The sequence below is a fragment of the Sturnus vulgaris genome, chromosome 4, assembly GCF_052056855.1.
Source record: "Sturnus vulgaris isolate bStuVul1 chromosome 4, bStuVul1.hap1, whole genome shotgun sequence".
In the NCBI taxonomy this organism is placed as follows: Eukaryota; Metazoa; Chordata; class Aves; order Passeriformes; family Sturnidae; genus Sturnus; species Sturnus vulgaris.
In genome coordinates, this window is record NC_142246.1 from 7,706,541 (window position 1) to 7,732,936 (window position 26,396).

At 44.1% G+C, this 26,396-nt stretch overlaps 1 protein-coding gene across 3 annotated transcripts in view; it reads left to right on the top strand.

Moving 5' to 3' along the window:
• Positions 1-26,396, top strand: part of FGFR3 (fibroblast growth factor receptor 3) — a 54,580-nt gene that overhangs the window by 15,421 nt on the left and 12,763 nt on the right. For all 3 annotated transcript variants that reach the window (XM_088163025.1, XM_014895227.2, XM_088163026.1), the window contains exons 2-7: positions 5,171-5,434; positions 9,835-9,888; positions 15,812-15,981; positions 20,372-20,495; positions 20,917-21,107; positions 25,649-25,793. In XM_088163025.1, coding sequence (XP_088019151.1) covers positions 5,171-5,434; positions 9,835-9,888; positions 15,812-15,981; positions 20,372-20,495; positions 20,917-21,107; positions 25,649-25,793 — 948 coding nt within the window. The remainder of the gene's footprint in view (positions 1-5,170; positions 5,435-9,834; positions 9,889-15,811; positions 15,982-20,371; positions 20,496-20,916; positions 21,108-25,648; positions 25,794-26,396) is intronic.

Here is a 26,396-nt window from a genome sequence, read left to right on the forward strand (position 1 = left end):
ACTTTGGGAGGTGATACTGCTTCAGCAAAGCATCCTGTGCTGCTGTGATTGCCAGAGTAAGCCTCTTCTTCCCAGGATGGCTGAAGCCTGACACTGGCAAGTGTGGTGCAAGAGGGGTTGTGACCTTAGAAGGAGAGAGGAGATGGGGAAGAAAGAAAACTGAATGTTTTATATAATTACATTTATTTTATAAATAAAATACAATAGAAAATATACACACAAAATACTTTCTGTAGCATGGATGTATTTGTTATATTTGCTGTGCCAGGCTGGTGAGGTGCCTTTTGGGGTGACAGGGCCATAGCCAGACAGGGATGTTCCACCTCTGGCACTGTCACAGCTGTGCAGAAAGGAGGGGGAGCTGTGCCCTGCATAAAGCACTGCCAAATAAATAAATAAATGTATATATAAAATACCCCATCAGCTCCCAGCAGAGCAGTGAGGGTATGCACACACTGCACCACTCCCTCGATCTTACCTGCCCTGAGAAGGCAGGTTCCTGGGGAAACAGGTGATCCCACAATCTCATCATGCCCACCTCTCCCAGGGGCTGCTTTGGAGATTTTCAGTATTCCCCCAGGTCTGCCTCTCTGGGAGGAGGAGACAGAGGGAATAGGGATGTGGGTTCTGTGCATGGCATGGTTCCTGTGGGGGGTGACACTGAGGCCACTTGTCACTTTTCCTGGCTACCTTTTAGATTTAGATGGGTCTTAAAGGAACAGTATTTGGCAATAAAAGTGTTTTATTTCCCTTCTGAGAAGTTTGCTCTTCCCAGTGCAGAGGTCCCAAGGTGAGGTGGGGAAGTGACTCCATCCCAAGAACGGCCACACAGGTATTCTGAAAAACACCTGAATATTATTCACTGGTGAATAATACTCTGTTAACACAGGTAGGACACTTACTGAGAATAAACCAGGGCTAAACATACAGGCCACAGTGCTGGTCTGAGTCTGGAGATAGTGTACATGCTCTTTGCCATCATGGCTCTGTTCATCCCCTAATGCTGGAGGTTTTCATACACCTCCAGCAATTATTCACCAGCTTGCTGGCTGGGACTGTGATCCCCCTGGGAATGGGATAACAAACTCAACAGGAGAAAGCTCTGGCATGGCTGTTGCCCTGTGATCCTATAATGTATCCTGTCACGGTGGATTTGGTGCAATAAAATACATGGAAAAAGAAACGATTTCAAGTTAACCTGAAGAGAGAAATGCGTGGAGCGCTGCTGTCTCTGTGCTTGTTAACATGCCAAATACAGCTTGTCCAGCTTGAAAAGGGAAAAATATGATGTGCTTAGAATTGAGCCTTTGTCCCTTCCAGCACTGGGCTGTGAAGCAGTCCTGGAAAGCCTCTCAGGGATTGCCAGGGTTCAGGGTGGGGTGAGAAGCTCTTGCTGGTGGTACTGAAAGTTGTGTGTCACTCTGTGGGGGGAGTCCCAGTGCGGTTGGAGTTGTGTGGTGGATGTTCCCCTGTTGCAGGATGCCCACTGAAGGAAAAGGATGATGATGATGATGATGATGGAGGATGCACATACCCCATCAGAGGAGTTCCTCAGGAGACTCCTGAACACTTTGGTGTTTGTAAAAGTAGGGTTGTGGGAAGTTACTCCAGGGGAAAAATGAAAGGTGAAGAGAGAGACATTTTCTGGAGCCAGAACCCAGCACCCTGTGAAGTGACATGGGACCCTGGGGCTCCCTCACCCCCCTCTGTGAGCCTTTGCTGCCCAGGAGCAGCATCTGGAAATAGTCCCTGACACACAGGAGGGCATCAGGCAGGCTCTAGGTTGGCTTGGATTTTTGGGGGGCCATAAGCAGCCTGGGAATAGCCCACCACCCTCCATCTCCTTAGCAGCCCAGGGATAGCCTACCACCCTCCACCTCTTCCTTGTCCTTTCTTGCCTGAATAGTACATAATTTGAGAGTTGCATGCATTAAGACCAAAATAAAACATTTCCAGGCTCTGCCAGAAACAAGTATTGATGTCTGAGAGGAGCAGACAGCTGATGGAAATACCGACACACTTAAGTACTTGGAGCCGTGAACCACACAGAAAGTGAGTTATTGCTGGGATGAGCCAAGCAGCTACAGAGATGAAGTATCTTATCCTTATAAGTGAATGCATACAAAAGCATTTCAGCGTTGCTGGGCCAACTGCTCCTCTTTGTGGAAGGTGTTTCCAGCCAGTTGCAGCATTTTTGCTCCTCTGAACAGCTTAAAAATGGTCTCTTGCTCTGGTTTTGCTGTGAGCAGTGATGATGCTGCAAGTGCTGATCTCCATCAGATGCATCTCTTGGTAGTTCTCAAGTCACTACTGCTTTGGCTAAACTAATAATCTGTTGAATTTTAGTCATACCTTGAGAGCCCACAACCCAGATTGCCTCTTTCTTTTGAAGAGCCTGTTAAAGCTGCAAATGTGTTAATCCCTGCTCTGCTGGCAAGTGTCAGCGTGGGCTCCTGTAACCCCTACACGAGTTAACTCCCTGGTAATTTATACCTGTGTGTCATGGTTTAACCCTGCCTGGGAGCTCACCCCACACTGCAGCTTGCTCACCCCATCTCGGAGGATGGAGGAGAGAATTGGAAGAGAAAAAGTGAGAAAACTTACAGGTGGTGATAAAGACAATTTAAAAGAGAAGCAAGGACTGTACACAGAAGCAAAGCAGAACAAGGAATCAGTTCACCACTTCCCCAGGCAGGTGTTCAGCCAGGCTCTATCATAGAGTGGCTGAGAAAGACAAATGCCACCACTCCAAACAATCCCCCTTCTTCCCCAGTCTCATTGCTGAGCATGATGTCATATGGTCTGGAATATCCCTTGGGCTGGCTGGGCTCAGCTCTCCTGGCTGTGTCCCCTCCCATTTTTTTATAGCTGGAGAGTTGGCCTCAGAGGGGGCAGATTCATCTCTCCTTCATGTCTTGGTGTCTCTGGTTGAAAAGGTGTTGGAAACAGCAGGCACTTGCAGCTGGAAGGCAGGAAGGAGGTGCTGGATTCCAGCCACTCTGTGAGAGATGTGAGCTTTGGTTCCCTGCTTTGAACTCCTGCTGTTTTAAGCATGGAAATGAGACTGTCTCTGCTTTCAGATTTATCTTTGTACTTGAAAGCTATATAAGGAATGAGAGTAAAAATTGGTTTTCCAAGGTCACAGTTGGCAAAGTGCTTAAAAGCATTTGAGTGCCCATTTAAATACTTTGTGGAGATCTCGGGACTCAGTTTGAGTCCTGTTTATTTTTTAAGCCGTAAGTATATAAACAAAAGTTTGAAAAACAGTTAAGAGAAGTGAGATTAAGACCATTAGTCGCGTTCTCCTTTTAATTCACCACGACATCTTTCCTGAGATTATGCCCAGTCAGTAGGAATAAAATCACTAGAACCAAACTTTGCTTCACAATGTCTGCTGGAGACTGACTGGGGAGATTGAGGGTAGAGATGCCAAAATGAAATTGTCAGAAACGAGATGCTGCTTCATTCCACAGAAGAAGCTTGAGACCCCAGTCCATCTGCTGAGTCTTGCTTTCTTCTTCATTCCAGCATTCCCTGTATGCATTTTATAAAAATTCTTTGTTGCTTTGTCACTAACCCAGGTTCATTATGGTTTTCAAAAAAGAGTTATTTCCTTTTAAATGGCTAACCAGTACAGTTTGGCCTGTGCTTAGTCTGGGCTTGTTCCTGTTCAGTAGGTTTGTAATATAAAAGCCAAAATACACAAGTCTTGATCATTTGGCAAACAGCTTTGGTAGAACTGTTTTGTGTGGAGGGGTTTTACAGTTCTGTGGGGTTTGTTTTCCTATAGATTAAATTAGCAAGAGGTTCCATCAGAGTTAGGCCAGTACTCAGTCTTGCAACTGCAGAGATATCCACAGGGCTTTTTAATTTGAAGCCAAAGTTGGTACCAGTAAAAAAATCCTCATGGTCTAGAAGAAGGAAGAAAAAACTTGAACAGTTAAACCAGAATATTTCTTGACCATATTTTCCCCAGAGATATATCCCAGGTATTTATATCCATGGGAAGAGACCGTGGGTGAAGACTCAAATGTAGCAATGAATGCTAGTCTGATAGCAGGGAGATTCTGCATGGAGCTCAGTCGTCTTCTTTGATTTATTAAATGTGTATGCTTTCCAGGAAAAAATTTATTAAAAGGGAAAAAAACCCAACACCCTAAACCTTTGACTGCACGAACACCACAACATTCTGGCCAAACCATAAAATATTTGAGTTGGAATTGCTGCCACGTTATGAGGAAAGGTTCTTTGTAATCCCAGTGAGTGTGGGCTTTGCCTCCTGGGAGACAATACCTCCCATGAAATACCACCTTTTCAGGCCTCCAGAATCCATCCTTTCTACCCTGCAAGGCTATTGACTGCTGCAGTTTTATATTTTAAATCTTTACGTTTATACAAGAATAAAAAACATGCATGACAAGAAGAGAAAAGCAATACATTTTTCTCTTATAGCCTGCTCCAACTCTTTCAGCTCAGTGCAGAAGAGCAGTCTGAAGCCAATGCTACATCCTCAGGCATTTGGAGCTGCTGTACTGCATTGGTTTCATAGTGAAGTCATAATCTATGAGTATGTCTTTGGTTCTGCACTTTCGTTGCACAGAGAATAACTTCAGCAGGAAGCTAGTGATGGTTTCATTTACTTTAGCTATTCCAACCTGCATCTTCTGTCCAGCCTTCCACCTCTTTTCTTCAGCCCACAGATGTTTCCTTTGGGTCACCTAGAGTCACATAAGAAATTCGGTTTATCCCTGATTCTGCTTCTTATGTCCTGTCCTTGCTGGGTCTCGTAGGGTTTGTGGACAGACTCACAGGAATGAACAAAAGGAGGTCCAGAGACTGAACTTGCCAGCACACACTTATTTCTGCCAGATCACCCCCTCACCTGCAGCACTGGCTGTTGCAATGACCCTTCTAGAGGTCTGTGCTGTTTGTTGTGATGCAGCTGGTGGGGTGGACGTGTTTTGGTTGCTGTTGGGTCAAAGCCATCCTTGTAGATCCACCACAGACCTGACTGTCTTTGCACAGCTCCTGCCTGTGGCAGGCAAGGGGAAGGTCTGGGCACATGAAGCATCAGTGGAGTAAATACAAGATATGTTTCTTTTTTAAACACCCTTTCTGTCTCTGATATCTGCTCTTATTTATTTATCTCCATTTCTTTCTCCCTTTGCAGAATACTTGAGGAGTGAGACCGCCTTTCTGGAAGAGTTGGTGTTTGGAAATGGAGATACCATTGAACTTTCCTGTAACACCCAAGGCTCTTCTGTGTCTGTTTTCTGGTTTAAAGATGGTATTGGAATTGCACCTACCAACAGAACTCATATTGGACAAAAACTGTTGAAGATAATCAATGTGTCATATGATGACTCAGGGCTGTACAGTTGCAAGCCAAGGCATTCCAACGAGGTCCTGGGAAACTTTACAGTCAGAGTTACAGGTATGTGCAGAAATACAGCTGTTTCAATGATTTTCTATTTTTTTTTTCTTATTTTTTAAATTTTTGCCCTTCCACATGTTCAGCACAACTGGTGGTTTGTGGTGTTTGTCCTTGGAGGGTCTGTACCTCCCTGGTAACTCCTGACAGTGATTAGTCTGGCAAAACAAACCAATAGAGGAATGCTTGCGTGTCCATACCAAATGTTGCAGCTTGATGTTAATACTGAGAGAGACTTAGAAAGGGTGCTAGTCAGATTAAACTTCAAATCCCCCTTAACACTCAAATAGATGCAATGCTACATGTGCCTTTGAAGTCTTTTGTGAGTGAGTGAACTGTGGCTCATGGGGGTTAAATGATATTTTCCATGTTACGTGACAAATCAGTGGCAAAATTGCACGTAAAAGCTGGAAATTCCTGAAAACTGTTTCTCTGTTGTAGCTGGTAAATCTCTGCCCTCCATCGCAGTTATCACAAATTGCTAGCTTGTTTTGGAGGTAGCTTATCTGTAAACTGTGTATATCTAAAATATGTGCTTCATCAAAGTTACTTATTGGGATTCATACATTACAAACAAGTGCTGTGTTAGCAAAGCACATGCTGTCGTTTGCTTGGCCATATTTTTTGTGATGAGGACGATAGAACAGAACAGCTACAAGCTGTCCAAGCCTGGATCACTAAACACAGAGTGCCAAAAAAATCTGTTGTTTCCAGATAGCTAACCACCAACACAAAGGTCATTTTCATTATTTCAGCCTGATTCATTGGTAGATGGATAGTCATCGCTGTGAGCAGATAAAAAACCTCCTGATCACAGGTTAAAAGCCTGAATTTTCAGGTGAATTAGCCCCTTGTGCATCTCAGGGTTCGAAAACTTTCATTTGCCCTCAAACTGTTGGAGCTTTTTCAAGAATCCTTGAATAGCAGGTCCTTTCTCCAAAAGTTGAGTTCCTTCAAAAAGTAAGAGTCTCTGTCTGAAAACCAAACACAGAGATGTTTGTGACTGTGAATCACATCCACTCCATAAAGAGCTTTCTCTTGCAGTAGGATTTTGTGAGAGAGAAAACCATAGTGAGAATAAAAGCTCGTTTCACCAAGCCTTTAGCAACATCTGCTTTTTATTGAACGTTACTGGAGATTGCTGTGAATGCTTCAAGGTCAGTTCAATTAAATGATTAAAGAAGTATTTGGCCCATGAAAGGCTTTCTTGAGCTAGGTATGATTATTGGGACTATCCAGAGAACTGCAGGTTGTTAGAAATGTTACTCTCTTTTTTTTTCCTAAGTGACATGAAAATGCTTTTGAGTTCAAGGGGCAGCAGGGAGGCAAGAGAGGGCAGCTGGTTACATGCTCAAATGAAACAGCTGCCAGCCCCAAAAGTTTGTAAAGTGAGAAATTGTTTTTAATAGTGGAAGGACTGATAATCCTCTGCTTTTAAAAAGTTTAAGCCCCTGTATTTTTCCTCTTCACTAATAATAGCTAATAACAGCTTAAGAACTAGCGAGTAACCTGAACCTGCTTTCTGACAACATTATGAGTCTTTGATTCTATTAGCCCACTGTCATTACCACCAAAGTGCTGGTAATGTGGGAGCCTACTTTTTAGCTGTCAGCAGCACTTGTTTTAAACTTTGAAGCCCTGCTTTATGTGGCAATAGTGGTGCCTCTCATATACTCAGGTATTTCTTCATAATTAGTATTGATTTCTCAGTGTGGCACTGCAGAGATGGGACTGTGATCAGAGATTTGTGGTTTGTGTCCCCTATTCTTAAAGGTAATGCCAGCAGTTAGCTCAGGTGTCTGGTCAGGTGTTCATGTGGATATCTGATGTTTAGGGCTGGAGTTATTCTCTATGTTAAACTGGTTTAAAACTGTACTAACAAACTGGAATTGCTCTGATATGTGTTCTTAAGAGCAAAACTAGGCTAGGTGTGTTTGGAATAGCTGATCCACACTTAAGTTCCATTTTGAGAGATGCTTCCACGTCCTAGGGGCATATCTGGATTTTCCTGCACAGAGCCATGAGATCTGAGTCTGCAGCAGACTGACTGTTCTGCAGTGACTCTGACTGTGCACAGGGGGATGTCTGATGTTGGAGGCAGAGCAAGGAGATGCTGGAGCTGGCATTCAAGGGCCAAGAACCAAGCTGATTAATGGCAGGATCTGATCTCTTTAAAATTCCTCCCTTGACAGACAAGGGCCTTGAGTGTTTTGCTAATTTACAAAAAGAAACATACTGTCCCCTTAAAAGCTGAGCACTTGGAAAGGATCGTGTAGAGGCTGCATGCCCAAACTGATATCAGCCCTGTTGGCAGAAGATCCATTTCTGTAACCATTTCATGCACAGAGCAGCCTTTGGATTTAGTGGCTGAGCAGAACCTCTGTGATGAGCATGGACTGTTCAGGCTGGTATCAGCAAACAGAGCTTTCAAAATACCCAAGGACAAGCATTACAAAACAAGTGACTGAACAAAGTTAAGTCTCTTTTCATTCATAATTAAAGCCCTTTTGAGCAGTTCTTGCCAATACTCAACAACTTCTGCAAAGGATTATTGTTTTAGGAAATGATAAACAAATAGCTTATAATTTTTAGTCACCTTTTGAAAAAGGTGATGTTTTAGTAACCTGAATAGGACAGTAGCTATGAGTACAGGATATTGGGTCTTAAAATCTGAGCTTCACATCTCATCTCAAAAACAAGAAAAGTCAAAGATTTCCCTCAACCTTGTGAAAATGTTTTTTAATTAGTTTAAAAATTGATTCTGCTCCTCTGGTCATGATGGATTCATTGGAAAGCAGAAGTAAACTATAATCATGTGCTAATATATGGGTAACCAAATCTGAGAGCAGAGCTGAAAAGGTGCTGATTTCTCTGTCGATGCTGCTGGGGATTTGGCTCAGTTTCTGCCTTCGCCAGGACTTGAGTAAACCTGCTGGATCAGCCAAAACACCTAAACATCCACTTCACTTTGAGCAAGCCCCATGGCATTTCCCTAGTTCTGCTGCCAGCAGGACCTCAACTGTGGATTTGCAGTTGGATATGTGTTAAAAGTCGCCCTTGAGGCTTTGCCAAGGAGAAGGTGCAAAGCACAATGAGCCCCTGCAGTCTAAGGCAGGGAGATGTTTCATGTGTTGCTTCTGTGGACGGTGAAAATGCCTGGAAGGCCCTTCCAGATTCTGCAGGGAAGACCTATTTGTTGTTACCTTTCCTTCTCTTTCCCTCTTTTTATCCCCTCCCCACCTTTTCCATTTTTACCTCCACTGGTTCCTGGTCAGAAAACAGTAGAAAACTCAAGTGCGTCTTGCAATGAAGGATGTTGTGCCTGGCTTGATCTGAAGCAGCACTTTACATTTCTGGCCCCATGTTGAACACTCATAATGTTTCCTGTTTTCTAATGTTTAAGGCCAAGTTCTTTTACCACTGTCTGAGAACATAAAGGCTACTGGGTTGATAGCATTTTGCCTTTATTAAAAAGAAAAATTCCTGGAGATTACGTAACCAGTAATTAGTTAAAAATTAGAATTAAAAAGAGTTAACTGTAAGTAGTGATGCTAAATCTTCCAGACTCTGAACTGTACTAAACTAAACTGTGTAAACTAAATCAAACACTAAGCTGCTATTTGATAATGGCATTTACCTTTACAGTATTCACTTGAAGGGGGGAAGAGGGACTGAGCCTTCATTGTGGACAGCTTGGAGAAGGTGAAATGTTAGACCACATTAAAAGAAGCAGTTCAGGATGTTTTGGAGAGATACAGATGGAAAATTCCCACCTGTTTACCTGTATTGAGTTACAGCCTTGAGGTGCCTCTGTGGGAGGAGTATAACTAAAGGGAACTGGTTCATGGAGTAGCCATCAAAACGATGGAGAGAGGTTTGATTGCAAGAAGTTCAAAAGTTTTGGTCTTGGTGTTTGAACAAGGAGTTAATGAAGGGAGACGTGACGGGGATATTGAGTTAAAAGAAAACTGCAGGGTAAGTGAATTAGAAATGCTGACCTGTCGTTTTGAGACATGGTAAAATAAAAAGTCTTCAGAGTGAATGCTAGAGGGAAGAAAAAAAAGTCAGAGAGCTTGTTCTGCAAAAAGAAATTTTCCAGCTTAGAATTTCTTTTGTATTTATGAGTAAGAGAGCATTTCACACAGGGAGAGGTATTTGACATTGGACCACGTTTTCAGAGCACTGGCAGACTCATGACACCTCTCTCCCAGCTGAGAAAGCTCCTGTCCAGTTGTGCCTGGCCCAGCAACATCAGGGGCTGGGCTGGGGGAGCTCCAAGGGAGGGTGAGCCATCACTTGGATGTCCTCCCTTGCTGGAGCCTGTGACACCAACAGCCTCATCCAGCATAGTGTCCCCACATACCATCCTCTTTCTGCTTCACTTCTCTCTTGTCTCTTTCCAGATTCCCCTTCATCAGGTGATGATGAGGATGACGATGATGAGTCAGAAGATACAGGTAATTTGTTTTTCTGAGATTTTTTTTTTTCTTTGAAGAAGCTGTGGCTCCCAGCAGTGCAGCTCATCTGGGTGTTCATGTAGTCACACAGCAACTCTCTCTTTGTGTTGAAATCAGTGACCTTAGGATGGAACCATGATGAAATTTATCTAAAAATTTAGGAACAGCTGCCAGAGTGGTATTGCTGCTGTGGAATCCTACAGCAGCAGTCCTGTGTTTTGAAGACTTGATGCTGAGAATCTGAATAGATGAGTAGTTACAAATTCTCCTTGCATGTAAATCCAGACAAGCCCACTTACCCTCTCCCTCTCTCTCTCATATATATATATTTGTTTTACTACACTGATGTTACACGAGTTTTATACCATTTCAAACATTGACTGCTTTACTTTTAATTGTAGTCTTACCAGCATCTTGACAGGAGTCAAAGTACAAAATTTACACTAGCCAAAGGGCCAGATTTACTGATGCCAAAAGTGGGAGCTTATCTTGGGCTTTACTGGCTTTTTCTTGCACTCCTGTGAGGAAGAGAGTCCCAGGACAGTGCTTGGTGCTTTCACAGTGAATCTCTCTCAATCCCAGTGCTGCTTTCTTTAAGTGCAATAGCATTAATCAGGATCATTACAGGCTTCAGAGGTGTTAGTGTTGTATTTTATTCTGCTCTTTATACTTCTGCAGGGTGAGCTGCCCATGTGTATGTGCTTTTAATAAATAAATGTCTTGCATTTGAACTCCCAGTCTGCTATGTACATTGGCAGAAGTTCAACGTGACTGGAAAATCTCTCCTGCCCATAGCATTGGACATGCAGGACTCTTTCAAACAGCTCTGCTGCTGCAATAATTTAATACTGCTGTGTGTGCAGTGTGTGGACAGTAATGGTGAGTTACAGTGCCAGGAGACCCATCAGCAGCAGTTAGTGGTTTTCTGATAGTTTCTAATTAGGGGGCAAATCCTGCCAGGTGACAGGCACCTTTGCAGAGGTGCTCAGGGCTCCTGGTGCCTGCTGAAGAAATGTACAGACATAGGGAAGGTCTGGTTTGGTCAGGATTTTTTCCCGCTGCAGTGTGGCTTCTGATGAGCACAACTGATCATTCTGTACATTTTTTGATGTGGTTAATAGAGAGCTCAATCTCTTAGCAACAGGTATCACAAAACATCAGCTGCCTTATGGTACAGAAAGACGTTTTTCTTCACTGAAAAGGAAAACGCACGTTTTGCCACATGTATTTATAGCCTGTTTTCTGGGTCTTCTTGACTTTAAAGCTGTCTCTGTTTTTAGACCTGAAAGTAATGGCTGGCTTTGCTTAAAGGTCTCGTTATAAAAAGTTGGATTCTGTTCTGGTTTAAAAATGGTCGATTAGCTTCACGTGTCAGTGCGGTGAAACCTCGCAGTGTTTTGTGACACGGGTGTGTTTTATGTTGCTTTCTTTGATGTCAGATCCTCCATGTAACCCTCAGAGGTCTCCTGAGTCTGAGGAGTTGTGTTGTTGATCCTGGTACCACCACTGTGAGGACATCCCACCAGGAGCAGGGGCTGAAGGACCATCCCAGGCAGGCAGACATGGTGTAGGCAGTGCCATGTTCTGTGGGCATCCCAAAGACCCAGGTCCTCTATCTCCTCTGGCAAAAATGTGCCCTACTGATGAGGTGTTTGAGCCCCTACTCGGGCATCAGACACACCTCTGGTCAGTAGTTAGAGGAGGAAAGGTAATAAATACTTCCATGCAAAAGAAGAATGCCACAGACTCATAGGATGGTTAGGGTTGTAAGGGACCTTAAAGGTATCTAGTCAGTATAACTGATAGTGTTATTTAGGGGGAGGCAATCCGTCCTGGACTGGCTCACTGAGTGTTGCCTCACTGCATATCACTAAATAAAATCCTTTTGTCCTGGCCCCTTGTGATGATAAGTTACTTTCCTGGCTTGATTGTGTTAGTCTGAACAGAGTTTCTCATCCTCATATCATGAAGAGTTTGGAAAGCTGATTCCAATAGCACTGTGAGTTTGAAGCCAATCTTGTTAGTTTTAAGGGCTGGAAATACCAAACTCCATGTGGAGTGCCCTGCCCTGCTCACTCTCAGCTTCCTCTCTGAAGGGCAGCACAGAAATAGGGCATCCCTTAGGGATGGGCAGCAGAAAAGAATAAGGAGAAACTTCAGCAGCTTCAAATCAGCTCATTTGTTGCAGCCTTGTCACAAACCGTGATCTGCCTTTGCAGAAAGAGGCTTTCTGATACCTCTGTTCTCTACAGCTGTTTTTCCTGGCCCCGAAACAAAAACAAAACTCCCTTTTCACTCTCTGTGCTTCTGCCCCAGTGCTCCCTACCCCTCTTGTGTGTGTTTGTTTGGAGCCCCCGCTGCGCAGCCCCAGCACCTTCAAAGAGCCCCCATAATCTCCAATTAAATCTGGCTCTGTCCTCGGAGGCGTCAGCTGGGGAAATTACACAATTAGGGTTGATTCTGTCTGCCACAGAATTTGGTGGCAGCTCCTAATTGCTAAATGAGTGCTTGGCTGTATTAATTATTCCAAGTATTGCTCTCAGGTTTTTTTTTAATTGGTCATTCCAGTTGGATGGGTGGCCGGTGTCTTTGACGAACAAAACGGACCGTCAGGCTTAGTGTTTGATGATGGGAAAGGGCTGCTGATAATGTTTGCGGGTCCCCTTTTTTTTTTTTTCACACCTGCACATGCAAAACCATTGCTGGTAATTAATTTAGAGAGCGCTAGTCTAGAAAATTTTCCTGTCTTTCATCCTTCCTCTTTTCCCGCTCCCAAAACTCTGTGGAGCTTCACAAGCTTTGCTTGAAAGGAAGAGTTAGCAACATTTTCAGCCCCTTAAAAAGTGGTAATGAAAGGACTCGGAGGGCAGAGCAAAGCAAAAGCAGGGATGTTTTGTTCACTGCTCCTGCAAGTGAGAACAAAGGCACTGTTTTCAATGTGTAGACGCTTTCTTCCAGTTCCAGTTTGACTTGAGTGCAATGCCCTGTTTGAATCTTGGCACAATAATCCAGGGGTGCCCAGCCCTGGCAAGCCCTGAATCTCACAGAAGAGCACCCAAATGAGGGAAAGCACTCAGGGAAGAAGTCATGTCTAATTGCAGCAGGCAGGAGCAAATCCTGCCTTTGCTCCGTATGGAGAATATCCCCAGCTGGAAACTTTCCTGGGCTCCATCTTGCTCCTCTCTGATGTCTGATAGCAAAATCTCCCTTGGCTTCAGGGACAACATTTGCAGCCAGTGGGTTGATGGATCTCATATGACATTCAAACTCATCTTTTGAGTGAAAAAATGTGATAAAACATCACCCTGCAACACATGCAGATGTTTTGTAAAAGGGAAGAGCCCCAAAAGGCAAAAGGAGGAACCTGGTCCCTGACCAGGTGACCATGTAACATAATTACACCTCAGGGCCTAGATGATTGTCACCACCACTATAAAATGGGATTTGTAGTGTGCAGATATATTAATCAAATTACAAACAGCAGGTTATTTGGCTGCTCTCTGTGATAGTGGCAAAAGGGGACTTTTCCATCCATGCCTGGCCTTTGCCATACCTCCCCTGTAGCCCTGTTGACCTCTTGTAATGTCCCCAGAAAATCAAAGTGCATTGCCAGAAGGAAGCATTTGGCCAGAAAATGGCCCAGGCTTCCGAAACCAAGGACCAGACCTCTCCCAGCATGGTTTCTGGAGCCCTGTCCTCTCCAGCCTTCCCAATGCCACCCCAAGTGTCCTCTGCATTCATTCTCCTGCTGCTGCCTGGGGATTTGCCCAGGCTTGGCTTCTGCCCTTCCTTCTTGCTGTAACAGCATCATCCTTTTACCATCAAGACCTGTTCTTCCTTTAGCAGTTGCATTCACTCTTCTAAGGTTTTGGTTTTTTTTAATATTCCCCATTTTTGTGCAGTTCTACCATTTGGAATGGTAGATGGCTGCCTGGTGTCCCATTTTAGCTCACTTTATCACGTAGTGTTTCAGGCCTCCTGGATGTGCCGTGTGTTCACAGCAAAGTTTGTAGCTGGGATTTTCCAGGACCATGGGAATTGTGGGGATTCCTCCTTTTGCTGTTGTTTGTGCCAGCCATACTCCTGCTGGATGCTGTGCCATCCTGGCAGGAAAAGGGCCTTGAGCAGTTTCATTATTTGGAAAATGAGGCGTACACGGGATGGGTGAGCACAGATCCCTCTGATACGAGGGGCTGACTCTGATAGGCATCACACTGTTGTGCAAGGGCAGGTGCAAACCCTCAGTGCTGGATTTCCCTCCCTGGGATGGCGTTACTGAGACACCTACATCCAGCCATCCCACTGCAGAGGTGGGGAAGGGTGGGACGTGAGCTGTGCCCAGCAGAGCTGTCTCTAACACAAGGAGGAGCATCCTGGATGGAGCTCCTGACATCCAGCTCCTCGTGGACTTTGCAAGGAGGGGGAAACATGAGGAGAGTCTTGGGAAGCACTAAAAACCATGGATTGCCTTGGCTGGGCTGTATGAACTTTCCTGCAATATCCTTGGAGCTGGAATGCAGCAGGGAGCCTGCATGGGGGGCACTGGGGTCTTACAGCAAGGTAGGGTCAACACTGACTCGCCTGGAATTGCAATGGGATGGGTATGAATGCAGCCAAATGCATCAGGGCTAAGGAGTGCTGGACAAAGGGAGCAGCTCCCATGCATCTCAAAGGGATGCAACAAGAGGGAAAACTTTGTATACACCCTTGTCATTAGGGGGATGGGGATTACAAGGGTTTCAGAGTAGCACTGAGATGGGGCTGTGATGCTTGGAGGTGTTTCTGAGCATTGTCACCACTGCAGGAGAGGCCAGCAGCAAGGCTTTCCCAGCAGCTTTGGTGGCCATCGTGCTCTCCAAGGCAGTTCTTGGAGGACCAGTGCCTTTAGTTTGTCTTGGCCAGAAGCACACATACCACTGCAATTGGTGCTCCATGTCTGAGTTTTTCCTACCCAACTGGAGATGCCATTTACACTCCTTGCCCTCCTTCTTGCTATATTGCAGCCCAGACACTGCCTGCCTCCATCTCCCTTTGGCTTTGGTTGGAGCACAGATCTGGGGGGCTGGATGTGGCCCTGGTGTGGCAGGGGAAACACAGCATGTGCAGCTCTGCAGTGGTTTCCTTAAGCAGAAATGACAGCTTGGGAGGCTTTTTAAAAAACTTTTTCTTTCTTCCCTGTGTAATGAGTTTGCCGCGGCTGCTGCCTTAATTTGGAGTTAATATGTAATGTTTGTAACACAGCCAAGGAACGTAGCTGTACTTGAGGCAGATTATAAAATGTATCTCATGCTAACACGGGTGTTTTAAAATTTATCCCTGTTCAAAGGTAATATGAATCTTTAAAACTAAAATCACTCCTACTTAAAGAACATAAACATGATAAACCAGTTTGGCACTGGCGTGGTTTTTTCTTTCCTTCCCTTAAGGAGGCTACACTACATTTGTACTCATTGAGGAGGAACATTTTCCAGTGCACTCAGCTCATACTTTTTCTCTGCTCCCTTGCTGGCCCATCGACATTCTTTTAGAGTTCTAACATCTTTCTGCTGTTTATGCTTCTTGGCTACTAATGTCCCAAAGGTACATCTGTATCTTTTTACACACTGAGGCCAGATTCTCATCGTGATCTGGGATAACTCTACTTGTTGATTTAAAAGCAGCCACATTAGATTTATACTGGCATTACCAAGACAAGAACCTGGTCATGAACCTTTCATCACAAAACTGAAATGCTAACACCCTCTCTCTGTCTATGAGAGTCATTTAGCTGGAAAGCATTTCTGAGTCATTTATCTTAACTGCAGCAGGTAGCAATTTAACTGTCAATCTGCACATGCCAAAGACTCCTCAAATGCATCTGCTCACCAGCTGATATCCTGTGTGGCAGAAATGGGCCTGTTCAGCTTGGTTTTTCCTTTCCCAGGTGTCCCCTTCTGGACCCGGCCAGATAAGATGGAGAAGAAGCTGCTGGCAGTTCCCGCCGCCAACACCGTTCGCTTCCGATGTCCGGCGGGTGGAAACCCAACTCCTTCCATCTACTGGCTGAAAAATGGCAAGGAGTTCAAAGGGGAGCACAGGATTGGGGGCATTAAGGTAAGGTCTTGGTTTGGATCTCAATTTTTTATTATTTCTACCAACTAGAGAATTGTTTTGCACAGTGATCAACAAGGGTAGTTTTAAGAGCGCTGTCCTGACTATGTAGAAATGAAGGTGGTTCTTGCACTCTTAGGAATTGCTTGGCACCAAAATGTTAAAAAGGACTGCTGTCCTTCGAGATCAAAGGCTAATTCTCTCAGAGTTTATCTATAGTGGTCATTCAGGGAGTAGGTAAAAACAGGGTTAGGTTTATGGTTGCATTGTGAGCAGGGATGAAAAAGGAGGAGCAGAAACTTCTGTCCTAATTTCTGGAGATAAGCCCAGTGCATTGAGATGTGTTGGGCCAAGCCATAGCAACTTCCAGTTCTCAAAGAAAGCCTATTCAGTGTTCTTTGAAGGTATAGGAAAGACCTCACCAAAGAGCTGGATCCTCATGCTGGTAGTCATTAACATTCTTGTGGTATAAATCACTGACCCTTGGTCAAGTGTTGGATTCCCTTGTAGCCAGAGTAATAGCATCTGCTCCTTGGCTGCTTTCTTCTCCCTGCTTCCTTTCTACCATGAGGTGTTCTGGAAAACGCTCTGGCTCATGTTTACAGATAGAGCTCAGGGACACAAAACTCCACTGCAGTTAAATTATTTAATTATCCAGAAGTCTCTGTGCTACTTTATGTGATGAATTATGGCAGGATTTTAAAAGGAAAATCAGCTTTTATCGGATTTTGCTGCTGTTGTTATTACTTTGTCCCCTTGAGGTCACAGTCAGACTCTTTTTTCTGGTTTTATTTGGGGACAATAAAACTGGTGCAGCTGATCATAACAAAATCATCATAGCAGGAAGGACTGCTGAACAGCAACTTTTCCCTGTGCTCTGCCAGCCCTGACATATTCCTGGACTCTGCTGCTAAGGAGAGAAGGTGCCTTGTAGGAAGCTGTGTGCTGATGCCTGCCACATCCATAGTGTTTAGAAAAAGGACTGGGCATGCAAAGCATACCATGCTCCAGAAACCAGAGAAGGATTCAAAAAGGTCCTCCCTCCCCACAGTTTTGGGCTGTTTCTTTCCTGTTAGCTCAGACCTGTTCCTGAAAGAGCCTTTTGTGATGGCTTCAGTGAAGCCTTTAAAGCTCCTTCCTCAGTCCTGTCCCTGCTCCAGCCTGGATGAGGCTGAGAACACACTCAGGTTTGGATCTTCTGAAAAGCCATGGAGGGTAAAGAAGTGGGGAGGCAACTCCTGCGGGTAAACTGCTCTTCAGCAGATGACATTCACAAAGCACGAGCATCTTTTGCTAATTGCAGGCTGTGAGGATCATCCTGAAGTGTTTTCAGGCTTGCGTGCGCCATTCCAGCAGCTTCTTACTAAACTGTGTCACATCAGCTGCACTAAATTATGCTTGCAGAAAAAAAAATCTAAAGCTGAAAGTAATTCCCCTACCCACTTTCCAGTAGTTTTAATCTATCTTTGAGTTTAAATTGACACGTTTCATCCTCTAAAACATGGTAGTGAGTCTTTGGCATCGCTGTGCTTTGTTTCTCTGGGGGCACCTTCCAGCAACAAGTCAATGCTTAAAAGAGCTGTTGAAGGCAATGTCAGGACAATTACAGGAAGATTGGTTTAAGCTCTCTATCTGTCTAGGTGTAGCTCTTTGTCCCATTCTTGATATAAAGACATCTTTCTTTGTAATTTTCCTTCCTTTATTTGTTTGCTTTTGGTCATGAGCCACAGTTAGATATAACTAATCTAGTGTAAATCTCATCCAATATAAATATACTGATAGATATCAGCTGAGATTTGAACCAGAAAAGGAGATTGAAAACCTGCTCGGTATCTCATGTATTTAAGATTTAAATTCCCTGTTACAACTTAACTTCATAACAGGATTAGGCAGCTTGAAAAGAATGGGTAAGATCCAGATCTGGCAGGGTTTGGTTGGCTTGCTTCATCTCGAGATCTGGTCTTAACCCAGAAATCCTTGAGCTGGGAATGTTCTTATTTGTTTTCAGTGTGTGAAAGATGTTTAAATGTTGATTGTGAGAAGTCCCTTGTCAGCAAATGAAAGCTGACCATTCTTCCACATCTGCACCTTGCACATGGCATTTAGACCCATGTGACTGTCCAGTGTAAAGCCTGCAATAGAGAAGGGTGAGTGTTGAAAATATGATGGGCAGGCTAACCTGGTTTTGTTACAGTTCATCCTTAACTGGTAAAGAAAAGAAATTCATATGACTTATCATATGAAATTTCCCAAAGAGCATTAATGGTTAAATCCGTGTTGGAATCTCTAATATTGTAAGCCTGTGTGTGTTAAATGACCCTAGAAGGGAAGATTGAGGGGGAGGGGAGATGGAGGATTATCCCTTCCCCAGACCATTGCACTGACTTGCATACCAGTCTGGCAAACACGAGGTTCCAAGTGTGTCTGCAAATGTTTGTTTCACAAGGAGCCAAGAATGACAACACCAAATAAACCAGAGGGATTTCCAGTATCTCACCCACTTGATTAATCCTGCACTAAGTCACTTCATGTTTCTGGTGTTTTATCGAGTGCAGGAGCTATCCCAACATGAGATTTATTATCCTTTGCCAAAGGTTTTCAAAACTAAAAATGTCTGTCTAAGTTTCCAAACAAGTTCTGCCCCGTGAGTCTGTGCCCCTAGGTTCTTCTCTATTCAGAGTCCAAAGTTCCCATCACAGACCTGTTGAAGAAAAGTTCTTTGAAAGTGTCATAAAACGGTCTTTGAAAGTTCATCCTTAGTAAAACACCTAATTTGGACCTGGTTTTATAATATAGCTCAGACCAGGAAGTCATCCATGTGTTTGGAGCCCCATTTCCTTGGAGTAACTCCTAGGGGTTCCAGATACAAACGTTTTGCAATGCTGAAAAGTGGATTTAAAGAAGCCTTTCGACACAACTGTGAGACAAGCCAGTATGGAAATGAGCCACTGAGCAGCCACAAATTTGCATTGAAACTTCCGTGACAGTGTGGTGTGTTCAGCTGTGGGGTCCAGGCTCTCTGTTCTCAGAGCTTCTCTTACTCTGTAAATGCCACACAGTTATAGAGATGCAGCCAGGGGGATGTTGGTTCTGCTCCTTCATTGAGCTCCTCCGTTTGTGCCATTCTGGGTGGGCAGAGGTGCAGTCAGGGCTGACCAGACACTTACCACAGCTGTCTGCACAAAGTGTTTGGTCACAGCCTCCTGTTACCCATACTCTGAAATGAAATGCCATATTCAGCATTTTCTGAAAAACGGGTTACTTAGCAGTGCTGTTTTCAGGGCTGCAAAGGTCTACAAATTGTTAAAATGACATTTGCTTGCTTATCTTGCAACTAAGCTGTCTAGTCCTATAGTTTTAAACCTGCTCTTTGCAAAGTTCTGGCTTTGATTGCAACTTGGCCTTTTTACAGAAAGCATGTGGATGCAATTTATGTGTAGCAAAAGAGGTTAAATGACTTCATATTTGAGTTCACCTGCTGCAGCAAGAAATCTCCAGGAGCAATTACACCCTTGTTTTTTCCATCAGCCCTTGACGTTCCACAGTGCAGCACTATTGTAAATCTCCTGCTTCTATGTCCTTGGGGTCACCTTCAGAATGTTTAATTAAGTTAAATGTTCTGCTTTGGGCGGCAGAAGGCATCAAATTAATATCCAGAGATTTGGAGAGCATTCATATTCTATGCACCCTGAAGTCATCTTTGTTACTGTTGGTTGCTTTCTGTATTAATTCAAGATTTGCTTTCCATATCCATTATTTCCTTTATAATCATTAGAAACAATCGTTGTAGCTGAGATCACAGGGCAGCAGGTCAGGTTTGTGCTTTCCCTTCTGCTACTGAACCACCATCAGCTCTGGACATGAGCCTCATCCAGAAAACCAACTAGCATACAACTCGGTGCCAAAATAGAACAGCTGGCCAAGCATCCTTGGGACCAGATTTGAGGCTGGATATGTTTGCTCCTGTCAGCTGGAGAAACCTGTTTCTGTTCAGACAGATGCCATAACATGTTGCCTCCATAGCACACACATTTTGAAATATATCACAATATTATATCAGAATATTAAAATATATAATGCACATAAAATATCCTATGTGATGCCTACTGAAGTTGTTATTCTAATGAGAGGTGCCACATTTAGTTGTCAGCTGGCTTTATTATTGTGATTATTGTGGAAACATAGAAGTCCCCATTGAAATCTCAGTGTGTTGCATTGTGTTGCATAATTTTTACATTGGTTTTAAAGTCTTATCTCATTAATACTTGAATGACCTTTGTAAACGAGTCCTTGTGATGTCCAGGCTTCCTCTGGGGTCCAAGTGTGTGGAAGCTCACTGGTTGTTCATTGGTTTGAAGGGTCTGGTGATGATGGTTTGATTTTTTTGTTCTAGCTGCGACACCAGCAGTGGAGCCTGGTGATGGAGAGTGTTGTGCCATCAGATCGGGGCAATTACACCTGTGTCGTGGAGAACAAATACGGCAACATTAGGCACACGTACCAGCTTGATGTGTTAGGTGAGATTTCACTGTTTTCCCTCAACAGCTGACCTGTCCTCATCTTGAATAGCTGCATGGTAGGATATGGGAAGCAGGAGCTTGGTTTCTTTCCCAAAGTGTTGGATCATGTGTCTTCTAAAACCAACAACAAGATTCTTTTTGGCCAACAATTCGGGCTCACATCTGATCAGTAAATTACTTAGTGGGTCTGCAGAGGGCCCAGAGAAGGAATGGCAGGGCTGAAATGCCTCCTCCCTTCCCAGGTGGTTCTTCCTGGCTTGAGAAGCCCTGGATAGAGCAGTGATCAGGACACCCGTGGGGGACAAACCTGGTTTGTGCCCTTCCCCCTGAAAAGCCAGAAGATTAGTGTTTCAGAGAACACTTGCTGGGGAAAAATAAGACAAGTAAATTAGGGTTTTTGCTCTTTTCTATTTTTCAGAAAGGTCACCCCACCGACCAATCCTGCAAGCAGGGCTCCCTGCCAACCAGACTGTGGTGGTGGGGAGCAATGTGGAGTTTCACTGCAAGGTCTACAGTGATGCCCAGCCTCACATCCAGTGGCTGAAACACGTGGAAGTCAATGGCAGCAAATATGGACCCGATGGGACCCCGTATGTCACAGTGCTGAAGGTTGGTACATGCTCCTCCTCCTCACCCTCAGGGCAGTCCTCCTGGAAGCCTGCCCAGTGGAATACTCTGCTTTTTAGAGGGGATGCAGCAAAAATGTCCTGAAATCCATGTTCCAAACTCTTCTGTTTGCCAGAGATAACACTACTACTGTGGTGGCACAGATAAGCAAACTTGTGAGAGCTGAGGCAGTTGTGAGAAATGCAGCATAATGAAAGAGCTGTCAGATTGCATTTGACCTAAAATTGTAAAAATACCCTTTTTTTTTTGCAGCTTCAATGGAGGTATTTTCAGGGTTTATTAAAATAAAAGTCTCCCAACTAAAACACATTCTTCCTTTTCCAAGTAAGCACATTGCAGCATGCACATACCAAAAAATGCTGAACTACCAGCACCTGAGAGCCAACATAATCTTGTTCCAGCCACTAAATTTGTGAACATTGCTATTGCCAATGCTCAGAAAAGCCTTTTTTTTTTTCTTAATTCGAGCAAAAAGTACATAGCAAGACTTCAGTTTTCTAAAATGCTTTCTTGAAAGGCAACTTTCAGATTATAGCCATAACAAGGCCAGGGGACTTGGTTCCCCTCAACCAATGTAAATATAAATGTAGGGAATAGGGAGTGAGGAGCTCATTGAACTTCTAAAATACTTAAAAAGAAAAAAAATTAGTTAAAGGCATCATCTGGCGGTGTCTATTAAAATATATAGGGCCAAATGGAGCTTTTCTGGCTCTGCAGTTAGTGCTGAAAGCAAATTTTGTCTCTGTAGCCTCAAGCTGAGGCTGTCCTGTGTGTGGACATTGCCTGTGCACATCCTGCTGCACACATCCTTCTTCTCTTTGTACGAAGTTTAAAAAAAAACCAACCACCACTTATCAGACAGTATCTACAAAACTGTAACGCAGCCAGATACATTCTAATAAAAGCCAGAGACCCTGGAAATAATTACACAGATTGAAATAACAGATTGGTTGGAAGAAATGGTTGGAGACTGTTCTTCAGGACTGGCAGCATGTGCTTCTCGCGAGTTTAGAGAACTTTTTATTTCTCGCCACCTCTCCAAATGTGTTTGAATTATGCATATTTGAATTTCCCCCTGGTTTCACAGCCCAGTACCAAGCTCTGAATAGCTGGTTGTGTCACATGCCATCTCATATAGTCTCTGAGCTCCGTGTGTGGTCCCCGTGGGATAAAGTGCTACCTTTTGGAAGTTTGCAGAGCGGCTGCGAACAGTGCCTTGTGTCACAAGCACAAGCCCCCATTTTGCCGTGGCAGAGAACATATAAATAGTCTGTATAAATAGTGTGTTAAAATTAAGTTGGAGCGGCACTGGGGTGGGTAGGTAATTAGAATTGCCAAATACCTTCTCTTCTGTGGACAGCAAAGGCTCCACATTCCTCGAAGGGGAGCACAGGCAGGCGTTTGAAAGCACAAGTTTTGTTTGGTTTTATGTTTTTTTGCTGAATAGGACCAGCACACGTCTATTTACTACTTCTGGTTAATCAGGAATGCTTTGAATTGTGTTAATGCCGGCATCAGCGCTGGGGCACGGAGCATTTCCATTTTGGGATGCATCTTTTGTGTGCCAGTACTGGGCCTCCACAGAGCTGTGTCAGGCCCAGCTTTGCAAGGACTTTTTTTTTTTTTTTTTTCCCTTTTTAAACGTGATGTGCTTGTTTTTTTTATAAGTAAAGATCTGATAAAATGATCTTGCTGTCGTCTCAGGGCCGGTCTGTTGGCTCTGTGGATTTGTTTTCCTCATGCCAGGCAGTGCTGCTGCCTTGTCCCAGCATCCTGGCAGGAGCAGGGTGCTGCTCACAGCCCCCTGCCCACAGAGCTGCTCTCTCCTGCCCCGTGCTGTGCTGCACACAGGGAGATAAGGCTTTTTTTTTTATCAGCCTGCCCTTCCCTTCTGCTTTCAGGAGATTTTGTGGAGTGTAGGAGCTGCTGTGGGGCAGTTCAAATATGGGGAATATCCCTGTCTCCATCTACAGCAAGGGAGACAGAGAGGTGTCCAGCATGTGAAAATTCCTCCCACATCAAAAGGGGGAGGGTGGGTGTCAAACCCCACCCAAGTCCAGATGGATAAGTTGAATGCTGTACTTTCAAACCATTTTTTAAACAGCCTGACAAAACCAAGCCGTCACCTGCATCAGTTCCTGAAAGCCCGGGCTAATTTGTGATCAAAGAAAACCCCTTTTTCTTTGCAGAAGAGCACTAAATGCATTCCAGTTACAGAGGGGGGCTGGCAACACTGTGCCCAAGCTTTGTCAAAGGCTAAATTGTACATTCTGCATTGAAACATGCCCGGTTTAATTATAAACAAGGCAGCAAGAGCAGGCAGGCACGTTTCCCCACTAGTCAGGGCGGACAGACTTGCATGTAAGCCTTAGAGATGAGCTCAGTTCAAAACTGGTGGTGTTTGTCATCAGACATGGACACTGGGGCTCCTCTGCGTCCTCTGGGTTCAGTTCCTAAAAACCCATCAGAGCTGGCTGCCCCAATGACTTTAATGAGCTGCAAGTCATACTGGCAGGATCAGGTTTGGAAATGGAAGGCATCAAGACTGGACTGGAGAGTGTAAGACCCAAACAGAGAGGAGAATTGCTTTATTTTCATTTCCAGAGCTGAAGCTTCTTCTGAGGCCACTTAAAACAGTTATGCATTTTCAGCCAAAATAAAAACAACTCTTTAGTGTTTAGGGAAAAAGCTGATGTGCTGTTGTGGCAGCACAGAAGAAGAGAAATAAACCCATTGCTTAAAAGTCTGAAGTTTGTTTGATTTATATACACCACTTTATTTAGTAAAGAAGAGGCTCCTATAAGCAGTGGAAAAAATTACAGCTAATTTCTGAAAGGCAAAGTCAGCAGCGAGTTTCAGACCGCCACTGCTTATATTTTGTTTCCAAATTCTATTTTGGAATCTGATAATTGAAACAGTATTTGCTGAGCCGGGTTGCAAACACAAATCTCTGCTTAAGCCCTTTCTCTGTTGCTCCTGTCTGCGGAGTTATTAAGAAACCGTAGAGCCTTTGACTGCTGTCAGATGGAGAAGGGGCAAACTGGTCTGCTTTAAAAAAGGAATTGCATGTGTGAAGGGAAGGGAGCTCACCTGCACGTGGTTTGGGGGCCAAAGGCAACTTCTCCTGAGCAGGCAGGTCCTGGGTTCGGTGTCTCACCCCAGGGTGAGCTGGGGATGTCACCACAGCCGTGCACAGTCAATCCTAGCTGATGTAGGTGCCGTGCAGCTATTGTTTGGTTTACTGAAGTTCAGGTTTCTGTCTATTCCTGCAGTCTTGGATCAGTAAAAACGCTGAAGCCGATGCTAACCTAAATCTGTTCAATGTGACAGAACAAGATGAAGGAGAATATCTGTGTAGAGCCAACAATTTCGTAGGCATAGCCGAAAAGCCATTTTGGCTCCACATTCGCAAACCAAAACCAGGTAAACCACAGACTCTGTCCCAAGGCCCTGGCAACTGCAAGAATGAGCTATAACATTTTTAAGAATCTAGTGATTAAAATTACTATTCATTTTGTATTATACCCTGTCAACTGACGCTGAATGGCTTTATCTTATTTTCTTGCTAATTTTTTTTTTAACAAGACTGTAACGCCTATACAGCAATTGCCATGGAAAAATTCCCACAATAAAATGACTGTCAAATTTTGCTATCAACTCTTCATACTTTTATTCCTTTCCTTTTCTTTCCTTACAATTGAGTGCTGATAACAGAATTGCATGTTAATGACCTGTGACGTTCCAAGCTCTGGAAAACCAAACTGTTTTGAGTTTTTCACCTACAAAACTGAATTAATCAGTTCTGTCTCTTGGAGAAGTAATGGAGAAATAGATATCAACATTGGCACATGCAAGCGAATGTTAACTAGAGAGGAGAACCGATCTCATGGGTTCTGGGGTTTGACTCCAGCCCAGAGGGTTTGACTGCTGTGTCATTCAGTGCCACTGCAAGAAAGTTCCTTATGGGCACCGTCTGCTTGTCAGCCAGATTCCTACTGCAGTGTTGAGGTCTGGAATCCTTATGGCTTTGGGATGCCCACTGAAGAAATTCTAAAAAATTGTAGAATTCTATATTTTTCAATGAACTCATGAAGCCTAATGTTTGTAAATTCCTCTGATCAGCACTTGAATCTTTCCCCACTACATCTCCCCACCTTTCTCCTTTCTTTCTGTCTTTCCTCATTTCCCGTCTCTTTCCCCACCCCTGTACTCACCTCACTAATCCAAAGTCAGTCATATTGTGGGGGCAATTTTTCATTTGGATGCTTTTGCTTGCATGCTTCTTTAGTGGGACAGAGTAAGAACCTGGTGAAGGGAACTTTTTTTTTTTGCTTTTGACTGCAGGTTGCAGAGGGGAATGAATAAATAAATGTGGAAGATGGGCCATTGGAAAATAAAATTAAAAAAAAGAACCACCTTAATCTGCTTTTGAAATTTGCCTGTGGTGTCCTCACACTTGCTGGGAATGTGGCTTATTCTCTGTTTTCCCTCTTTCTATATGTGTGTGTTTTTTTTCCCCGTAGACGGCAGGTGTTAACACAACGGATAAGGAGCTAGAGATTCTGTACTTGCGAAATGTAACTTTTGAGGATGCTGGGGAATATACTTGTCTCGCAGGGAATTCTATTGGGTTCTCACATCACTCTGCTTGGCTGACGGTGCTACCAGGTATTTCCTTCTGTGCTGGCCTCTCCTTCCCTCTCCAGGATGCCTCCATGTTTTGCTTTAGAAATGCCAAGTTCCCAGAGACCCCACCCCTTGCTTGGAGCCAGGGGTGTTTTCCAGGGAGGCCTCTTCTCTGGGATTTGCTGCAGACCCCTGTTGCATACTTGCAGCTGACTCTTTTTTTCATTGCATCTCAAAATTTAAATGATTGCAGTAATGATACAGTAAAATACACAGAATCATATTTTTTGTCTAATAACTGGGAGGTATTCACAGCCTCTCTGTTAGGACTGTTAAGTGCCAGGAGCTTTGTCTTCTTCCACTGACAGTGGGAGAAGAAAACGTCCCCATCAGATGATTCAGGGCACCTAAATTGGACATGAACTGTGGATCATCTTGTGAAGGATCCTTTCTGTCTGACCTCATATCTTAACCTAAAATTAGATGCATAAGTGTCTGGTGTGAGTACACCCTTCCCTGCCTGTAGCATTATTTCCACTTCACGGATGAGCAGGCCAAGATAGTGATCTCAAACAGAAGGTCAAGGAGAGTCATCTGTGGGCAGAGCACAGGAGTCCTGGCTCCCAGGGGCATTGCATGCTGCCT